Source organism: Sinocyclocheilus anshuiensis, unplaced genomic scaffold, assembly GCF_001515605.1.
Source record: "Sinocyclocheilus anshuiensis isolate Anshui unplaced genomic scaffold, SAMN03320099.WGS_v1.1 scaffold728, whole genome shotgun sequence".
NCBI lineage: Eukaryota > Metazoa > Chordata > Actinopteri > Cypriniformes > Cyprinidae > Sinocyclocheilus > Sinocyclocheilus anshuiensis.
In genome coordinates, this window is record NW_015555767.1 from 1,191,277 (window position 1) to 1,200,945 (window position 9,669).

General features: G+C 34.6%; 1 protein-coding gene across 3 annotated transcripts in view; it reads right to left on the reverse strand.

The window, feature by feature from the left end:
• LOC107674218 (calcium-binding protein 2-like) overlaps positions 1-9,373 on the reverse strand; it is a 22,871-nt gene extending 13,498 nt beyond the window's left edge. The window contains exons 1-2 of one of the 3 annotated variants that reach the window (XM_016468129.1): positions 8,646-8,779; positions 7,159-7,336 (exon numbers count right to left, since the gene is read on the reverse strand). In XM_016468129.1, coding sequence (XP_016323615.1) covers positions 7,159-7,336; positions 8,646-8,734 — 267 coding nt within the window. In that variant the 5' untranslated portion in view covers positions 8,735-8,779. Of the gene's footprint in view, positions 1-7,158; positions 7,348-8,645; positions 8,780-9,169 lie in introns of those variants that run through there. The other 2 variants (XM_016468132.1, XM_016468131.1) reach the window with 2 other exon arrangements.
• Positions 9,374-9,669: the final 296 nt, after the last annotated feature.

A 9,669-nucleotide genomic window follows, 5' to 3' on the forward strand; every position in this document is an offset into this window, starting at 1 on the left:
AATAATGATCTTTAAAATAGCATCATATGACCCCTTTAATGATTAAGTCATCGAGTAATTTATTAATTTACTTGATTCGTTCAAATGGTTCAGGAGTGAAGTAAATGGTTCTTTATGAATAGTCCATTGAATCAATAGGCTTGTTCGACTTGAAGCGGATCATCACCATCAGACCGATCGGTGTGTGACATCAAAGTACAGCAAGAGCGATTAGAGAGCGGACCCAGACGGCTCCTTATGCTTTTGAATCGCTCTCGCGGTACTTTGATGTCACACACCGATCAGTCTGATGGTGATGATCCGCTTCAAGTCGAACAAGCCTAATGGTTAAACTAACGATAATGACATTTGTCATCAATCAGCTGTATGAAATGTCAGATGACCCACTTAGGTCTGGGGCGGGGCAAGTGAGTTAAATGCGTTAATAATTTTAATGCGTTATTTTTCACCGTAATTAATCTAATTAACGCGTTAAATTACCAGCCCTAATTTGTTTCTAATATTTTTCTATTACTTTTCAATTATGGTAGTAGGCCTATTTCATGTTAAAATAGAGACAAGGCCTCATTCATGAAACATTCGTAAATATATGAGTAAATTTACGCGTAAAACAGACCTTTCCGAAAACTCTCATCCGGATTAAAAGTCAGGTTTGATAGTTAAATGTGTGTATGTTAATAGCACATTCCCCGCCTATGAATTACAGCTACGCAAATTACGTATCTTGGTGTGGAATCCTTTGGACTCAAATCTCAGAGTTATATTGCATAAATGCATTAGAGACTAATAGGCTATATGCCTAACAATAAATGAATAAATTAACGTGTGTCCACCAGAGAGTTTTTAGCCAGCTGACATAATGCCTGGTGCTCTTCTGAAAACGACCAGCTGGTGGTGCTTGAGAGAGCTTTGAAGGCACTGCATTTTTCTGGAGTGACACGTTGTTTGCTATGATTTGGAATATTCACGGCAGTAACATGTTACTAGTATCTTATTTAGAAGAATATTAGAATATAAAAATGCAGTAACCAGCCATATTAACTTCTCCATTGTTGTGTTGTACAAGTATGATGGTTGGTCAATGTAGTGTTTGTCCCCCCCCTCCTCCACTGTGATTGGACGGCTGTGTAAAAAGGGACAGTGACAAGCTCTGCGTTTTACCCAAAGTTAAAAAAGTAAAAAACGAAAAAAAGACAGGGCAAATGAACTCGTTAAAGGGGTCATATGATGCGATTTCAATTTTTCCTTTCTCTTTGAAGTGTTACAAGCTCTTGGTGCAGTACAGTATGTGGAAAATAATGTGTTTTTTGAACCTTAAACCGCATAAACACATTTCATTACACCAAATACACAAAATAATGTTCTTTTTAGCAACATCATATGACCCCATTAAATATCACTATAATACATAGTGAAAAAATGCAGTGTCATCAGTTTGTCTAAAAGAATACAGAACATTTGAATGTTTTATGCACCATTTACACGTGATAGGGAGCAGGTGTAAATTTCTTTCGTACCAACTAACATTTTCAAAATACGAACATTTTCATGAATCCGAAAATTTACATCAGAACGACTTTCCGAACAATTTACATAAAAATTAGTTCTGCTCGTGTTTCATGAATGAGGCCCAATGCCTTTAAAATCCAATTTTTTAAAGGCAGATTAGTTCCATCTGGTGGGAGTAAAAAAAGAAAAAACATCTGAAATTCCGTGGTTTAGCCACTAGATTCCAATAGTGCTCTATATAAAAGGCTTATAAATTCTCTCATTGTTTTTTAGACATAAATACTTTTTTTTAAGTTGTGGATTTGGATTTATATTTAGACATTCTCAAAGACAACTTTTTATAAAGGTTTAGATTTTTTTTTTTCATTTTTTTTTTGAAATGTTGGTTTGAAATGTCAGTTTTTGTATTAATTTTACTACGGTCAAACCTGAACACAAATATTTTTTAGGCATTTTATTACACATAACATCAAAGTTTAAAAAAATGTAACAAATATGAACAGGAATGCTTTATCAGAGGTTAATCAATCTGATTTCAATCTCTTATTTGAGTCTTCTGGCTCGATTTTGACATATTGTTACAGCCACACGAGTTCATTTGTGTGTGTGTGTGTGTCTATGAGTGTGTGTAAATGAGTGTGTGTGTCTGTTTTGTACTCTTGAAGTTTAAGGCTAAGTTTACACGACAACGATGTAGTCAAAAACGGAAAAGTTTTTCCCTTGCGTTTTTAAAAAGTTTCACGTATACACGACAACGTTTTCAAAACGATTTGCGTTTACACATTTCCACGAAAACAGCCAAAAGCGCTGTATTACGTATGCCAGGCCAGTAGTTGGCGCTGTCACCTTGTTAGTAAACAGTACCTGTAGGGAAGTGACGATTATATGTTGTGTATGATGCATCTCCGCTGTTGGTTGTAATATTGGTGAAGTAAATCCACACTTTGCAGAAGAAGCGTTAGCAAACTCTTGAGCAGCAACAACAGTACCATATACTCTGCCATTGTTGTGTATGTTTGTTCGCACTTGCCTTTAAAATCGACACGTATTGCGCATGTCTACATACCTAACACGTACTACAAAAAAACCCAAAACCTAACACGTACTACGCACGTGCATGACGTCACCGTTTTCAAAGATTCCAGTATTGGGTGTTTACACGAAAACGATAACGGTGGCGTTTTCAAAAACGTGCACTTTGAAACCCGTTTTGAAAAATATGCGTTTTCAGTCCCCAGAACGCCATTGTCGTGTAAACGAACAGGCAAAACGCATAAAAAGTTTCCCGATTTTGGCTGAAAACGTTGTCGTGTAAACGGCCCCTTAGAGTGTCACCCCTTCTTTGGTGTCTGTGTTTTTACTCCATTGTGGCTAAATTATTGATTTTATTTCACGTATTTGTAAAAACACGCTTTGTGTTACAGTCACACTAGTTCATATACAGGTACATCTCAAAAAATTAGAATATCATGAAAAAGGTCAATATTTTTTGTCACTCATTTCAGAAAGTGAAACCCATATATTATATAGATTCATTACACATAGAGTGAAATATTTCAAGCCTTTTTTTTGTTGTGGAAATTTTGACGATTATGGCTTACAGATAATGAAAACCCAAAATTCAGTGTCTCAGAAAATTTGAATATTGTGAAAAAGTATTACCTCAAAACACCTGCAAAGGTTTCCTGAGCCTTTAAACGGTCTCTCAGTCTGGGTCAGTAGGCTACACAATCATGGGGAAGACTGCTGACTTGACAGATGTCCAGAAGAGTCATTGACACCCTCCACAAGGAGGGTAAGCCACAAAAGTTCATTGCTAAAGAAGATGTTCAGAGTGCTGTATCGAAGCATATCCATTAGTGCTGGGCGGTATGACCAAAAATGTATATCACGGTATTTTTCCAAATTAAACCAGTTTCACGGTACAAGACGGTATTTTTTTTTTGCCATGGGTTTCCTTGAGATTTTCCAAAGAGGTTTTTATAATAGGGTTTTCAATTCATGGGTATTAGGTCTGTGGTAAACATACCACAGATATTTTGTTGTACAACGTACTGCATGCTCACCTTACTACTTATATACGTTTTTAAAAATAACCATAATTGCTTCAAAATGTGCGTTTTCAGTATGGGTGTTTGTAATTTATGTTGTACAGCAAAATGTCCAAGTATCGTCAATTTATATTTACAACAGAACTTGTTTTGATCATAAATTGAAAACCCGGATTATAACATTTCTCAGTGTTCCCGTTTGTTCCACCTTGACAATAGCCCTGACAGACAACACACACAAACCCTAGTCTTTGAGGAACATTTTTTATAAATATAAGACCAAACGATTGAGATTTGTGGTCTGACTAATATTTGCACCCAATAACAACGGCAGCATCTCTATAGCATGCCTATACACTTTCATTCATTCATTTCTAGGTATCAGTGAGTCTGCCATTCTCATTCCCTCCATCTGTCTGGAAACAACAACTGCAAACATGTATGCATTTATGTGTATACTGCATACATGTAATCCACACTGACGTCAAAGAGTCAGTCGCTCTTTGTTAAAGCACTGGTGCATCAAAGAGTGTGTCTTACATCAGTAGACTAAATTTCACATTAATAAATCAGCAGGGGATAATCTGCTCAACACACATTTCTCACTCTGAGACATCTATGATTGTACATTTAACACATTAACAAGCTAACATCCACTTTCTCTATATCCTATTTACTCACACATAATGTGCACAGGCAGATTGGTGTCTTCCTATTGGCACACAACCCTGATTTACATTAAAACGTCACATTTTAAAGTGATAGTTCACCCAAAAGTGAAAATTGGTCTTTATTTCACCCTCATGTTGTTCCAAACTTGTTTGATATTCTTTCTTCTGCGGAACACAGGTTTGTATTCCATGGAATTCTCACTCATAATTGTTTTTCATGTAATAAAGAACCAGCCGGCGACACTGTACACAGTGGCTCCTAATTGGGTTACCCGTGGAGACCTGGTCTCTGATTGGTGGATTAAATTATTCTATTGTAAAACAGCCAGACAACTGACCTACAGATGGTGAACGTCTAGTTTCTGTTGATTCAAAAAGCTGTACTTGTGTATGTGTATATGTGTGTGTGGGCTATAGAGGAGATTTGGATTGTCTGCTGTATATTGGTGGGCCATCGATGGATTAAAGCCAAAACACAAGAGAAGAGACAAAAAACAGGGAGACACCAAAGCAGAGAGGAGAAAAAGGTGTCAACCGAAAGCAGAATGTTTGTGTAGCTGTCAGCATGTGATGTATCCTAAAGTCACACAAATATTTTTGAACAATATTTAATTTGACAAGAAATGAAAGTTATGTTTTCCTTTTTTTTTGTGTAAAAGAAGCCATGTAACACAATATATATTGAGATATTTTATGATTATTTTACACTGTATTTAGATTATATTTAATGTGATGAATTTATATTTTGTTTTACGAATTAAAAATTTAGTTGAATTCAATGTAATTCAATGTTACTTTATGTTTCTTTGTAATTGTCTGTGAAATTTGGCAATTTCTGAGTGAAAATGATTTCTATACCAATTTTTTAAAGCACTTGAAAAATAGCAAAAATAAATAATGTGACTTTCATTTTCCAAAGAAAAAAGTTTGAAACTGTTAGTTTTTATATAAACCAACAAACAGGACATACAATTTCCTGTACTTAAATAAACAAACATATTTATTCATTTCAATGGAGCAAAAAGACAGTAACATTGTTATTTCAACATCTGTGATAATGGACTGTTGCATACATTTATTAGGCTTTTTGAAAATTCTCATGCGTTGGGTTTAGTGTTTAATTTGTGGTATGTTGGATGTCCCTATGATCACAAAGCTGTCCCCACATCTAGTGTGTGATATATTATTATTACGATGGGCGAAGCTGGGGTGTTCACAAGAGAGTTCTTGTGAGTGAATCAGTTTTTAGATCTGATCTCTTGAGTCGTTAATCTCACCCATATAATCCTCCCCTTCTCTATCAATCTCTCATTATTCTTTTTCTTTCATCCCTCACTCTCTTCTCCCAGCCTTTCACTCCTCCTCCTTTCCACCCTCTCAGTGTTGTTGTTTTTCTTCGACTTGAATGATATAATTTCCAAGATTCAGTCTCTGCACTGTAGATGTTCGGCATAAGACTATACAGTATATTTTTTATTAGATTCTGACACATGCCATAGGATAAAATTTGGTATATTGTTGTTACCTTCTTTTTAATGATAATCGGTCATTAACATTTATGTTCTTTTTGGGGTCTGAAAAAGAACTTAAAAGCCAAAAAAGTAGTGTTTTTGTAGTGTTATTGTATTTGTTTTTTTTTTAATTAGTATTATTAATGTTATGAAGTCAGTCCCGTTTAAAGTATTTGAAGGTTGATAGAGTTGGTCTTCATATCAAGTTAGTGAAGAATGTTAGTGGACTAGTGAAAAGTGAAGTAAAGAGATTTAATGGAAAACTGTGCTAGTTTCATATGCTATGCTTTCATTATGTTTGGGAATGCAAGCTTTAAAGGATGAGGTGTGGTGAATAATAGATAATACATAATACTCTTTCACCTTTTCCTCCAGTACAGAGCCATAATCCTCTGAAAGCAGAGAGTTTGTCAGAAAAAATATTATTATGATTATGGTTTTGTAAAATGGTTTAACAATGAATAAACTTCTAACTGGAAAGAGTGAATGTGAGGGGAGTGTAGATGAAGGGAACAATTCTGTGTTTCTTTATAGATTTTTCAGCAATGAACAATGGTACCATTGTATCAAAAAAAACGTTTTTTTTTGTACGTAATAACATACTAATTCAGTCTATCTACATTACAGTTTCATGTTTAAAATGGTTTGTACACCTTTTTTTAGTGATAGTCTAATATCTGCATAACTCTCCTTCCTCCTGACCAATTAAAATATTTTAGCTCCCAATGAGGATTATTATTAAATACAAATGTCTAAGCACAATGTAGGCATCAGATATATTTTGACCAGTATTTGATCAAATTCAACATTTGAAATCAGCTTTTTTTTTTTTGTGTGGAAAACTTTGAGATCTAAACCAGGAGAGCTACAGTGTCATACCAACTAATAAGTAACATCAAGTGAAAGTTTCCATTTAACATCATGTAGCTATTTATACATCAAACACTAAAGAGCACAACTCAAAAACTACAAATGATAAGACTACAGAATCCTGGTCTTTGAGTTTGTAGAGCAAAAACTCATTTAGGCTACCACATGTGACCCATTCACAAATAGAGACTCTCATTCAGAATCACACATGAACAGCTTTTAGACAGTCTTCACAGTATCCATCAGCATAATACGCACTGTTGCAACATGAATGAATATGCTAATATTACATTAGCAATCACAGCACTTTTTTTTGAGTAGTATATGACAGACCCGATCACCGTTTTTAGTTTATCTTCATAAAGAAACATTTTGATGTTCACTGCCTGTGAACTGAATTAACGCATTGTCATCCTTAATAAACCATTCCAGAGTTCAGCAAACCAAAACATTTGTTTGAATCAAGACCATGACTGACAGTACAACAGCTCACACCTCAGCGCAACATGAAAACATGAATCACTTCTGTGACACAGAAGCCCATACCTGACCAAAGACAGATGCCACAATGGGTCTGAGTTTCCTGCGCTCCGTCTCTACTCCGAGGGGCTCTGTGTCAGGGTCAGTGGGTGAGTTCAGACTGAGGGTTTTAGTTTTGGGTGGCCGTTTGAAGCTGCCACCGCCTGAAGAAGTGCTCCATCTCCTCAGCTTCTCTATCTTCTTCCTAAAGGACCCCTACATTTACAGTATGGAGCAAAAGAGCATATCAAAAGCTCCAAGTATGAAATGTGGAGACCATGACTAATTGTCACATGGGCTATATTATATATCAATAACTACTAGATCTAGAGGCAAGTACAGTTGCACAAATGCTTGTACAACAGTAGTTGTACATGATTTTTCTTTTTATTCTGTCCTCCCATAAATTATTGTATTATAGACTGCCATTTAAATTATGGTAAACTATTATATTATACAATAATCTTAATTTGGGGTCAGTAAGTTTTTGTTTTTGTTGTTAAATTATTATGAATGAATCCTGAAAACAAAGTATTACAGTATTAATTTAAAAACATAAAATAGAAAACAGTTATTTTAAATTGTAATAATATTTAAAACTTTTTGAAAGAAAAAAATATTAAAATAAAAGAAAAAAATAAAAGAAAAGTGTGCAGCACAACATTTCAACATATTAATAATAATAAATATTTATTGAGCATCAAAAGAGCATATTAGAATAATTTCTTAAGGCTTATTTGACACTGAAAACTGGCTACTGAAAATTCAGCTTTGCAATGACAAGAATAAATTATAAATTTAAAAACATAAAATAGAAAACAGTTATTTTAAATTGTAATAATATTTAAGTTTTTGTTGTTAAATTATTATGAATGAATCCTGAAAACAAAGTATTACAGTATTAATTTAAAAACATAAAATAGAAAACAGTTATTTTAAATTGTAATAATATTTAAAACTTTTTGTTAATTTTTTTATCAAATAGATGCAGCCTTGATGAGTGTAAGAGACTTATTTCATAAACATTAAAAAATCTTAAAGACCTCAAACTTTTGAACGGTAGTGTGTATACATATATTTATTTTTGTCAAATTTTTACTTTCATGAATTGTCTTGTGTTGTTTTACAGTTTATATTTTGCTGAAAAACATATAATAGGCTGTTTAATGGCATGCTCCATTGTAAAATCAATTTACCCCTTATATTATGACAAAATGTATTGGACACAAATGTTGTGCTAAATGAACTGTATCTTTGCAATAAGGGTTAAATGGTGTTTAAAAGTTGTCAAAACTATAGGCTATGTGCCCGTACAGAAAACCTACCCTAAGAAACATTAACTGGACTAAAAAGTGTGACAACTAACTAGCCCCGGTCTCCCTGATTTACTTCAAGCCTGTCTTTTTCATTTTCATATATTGTTCATTACACATACATAGTGTCAGTCTGCCAAACTTATACATTTTCAATCAGTTGTGCTCCATCTCATAGGCTGAGGCTCAAAGATGACATACCTTTTTGACAATCTTGTCTTGAGGAACCTCAATGGTTTCCATGCTGCCTGCTTCCATTGACATTTTTCTCTGTGATGACTGATGAGCATTAATGCTTTTCTATGGATCTGTGATTTGTTTCTCTCACTCTGTCTGTTTAGATTCTGTTGCAGAAAATGCGCGCTGTAGCCTGTATCCTTTCATATCAAAGCACGAAATAAACGTGCATGCAATGCCGTGGTCAGTTAAGTAATGAAGTTACCAAAAATGAGATTAAAGCTGCCTTAAAACTGTCCATAATATATTTTATATAAGTCACATTTAAGAACATGTCTCTGAAATGGTTTTCCAAACTGTCCTGGAGCAGCCCAGCACTGTCTCCCTCATCTAACACACCCGATTCAGACTTTAAGTCCTGAAGTGGAAAAGGTAAAGAAAGTTGAGAGAAAATACGATGCGTGTCAGATCTGCATCAGGTTGCCAAACTTATACATTTTCAATCAGTTGTGCTCCATCTCATAGGCTGAGGCTCAAAGATGACATACCTTTTTGACAATCTTGTCTTGAGGAACCTCAATGGTTTCCATGCTGCCTGCTTCCATTGACATTTTTCTCTGTGATGACTGATGAGCATTAATGCTTTTCTATGGATCTGTGATTTGTTTCTCTCACTCTGTCTGTTTAGATTCTGTTGCAGAAAATTACATTGAGTGTTTCCATCTCTGGACATCACTCGCCCCTCCTCTGTCTCTCTCTCTCTCTTCCCCCCTCTCTCGCTCACGTTCTCATTCATTCTCTCTCAATCTGTTCCTCTCTAATACAGTCCCTCCATCTCTCATTCTCTCTTGCTCATTCATATGTAGGTTCTCTGTCTCCTCCCCCCTTTTCTGTATAGATGCTCTGTGTCAAATAAACATAACAAATATTTTCCCATTGCCAGACATATGACAAATATACATATGAATTCATGAACAATAATACAAGAAAATTTGATTTTAATAGTTTTTATTTATTTTTTGGTAAAAAACAAAACAAAAAAAAAACA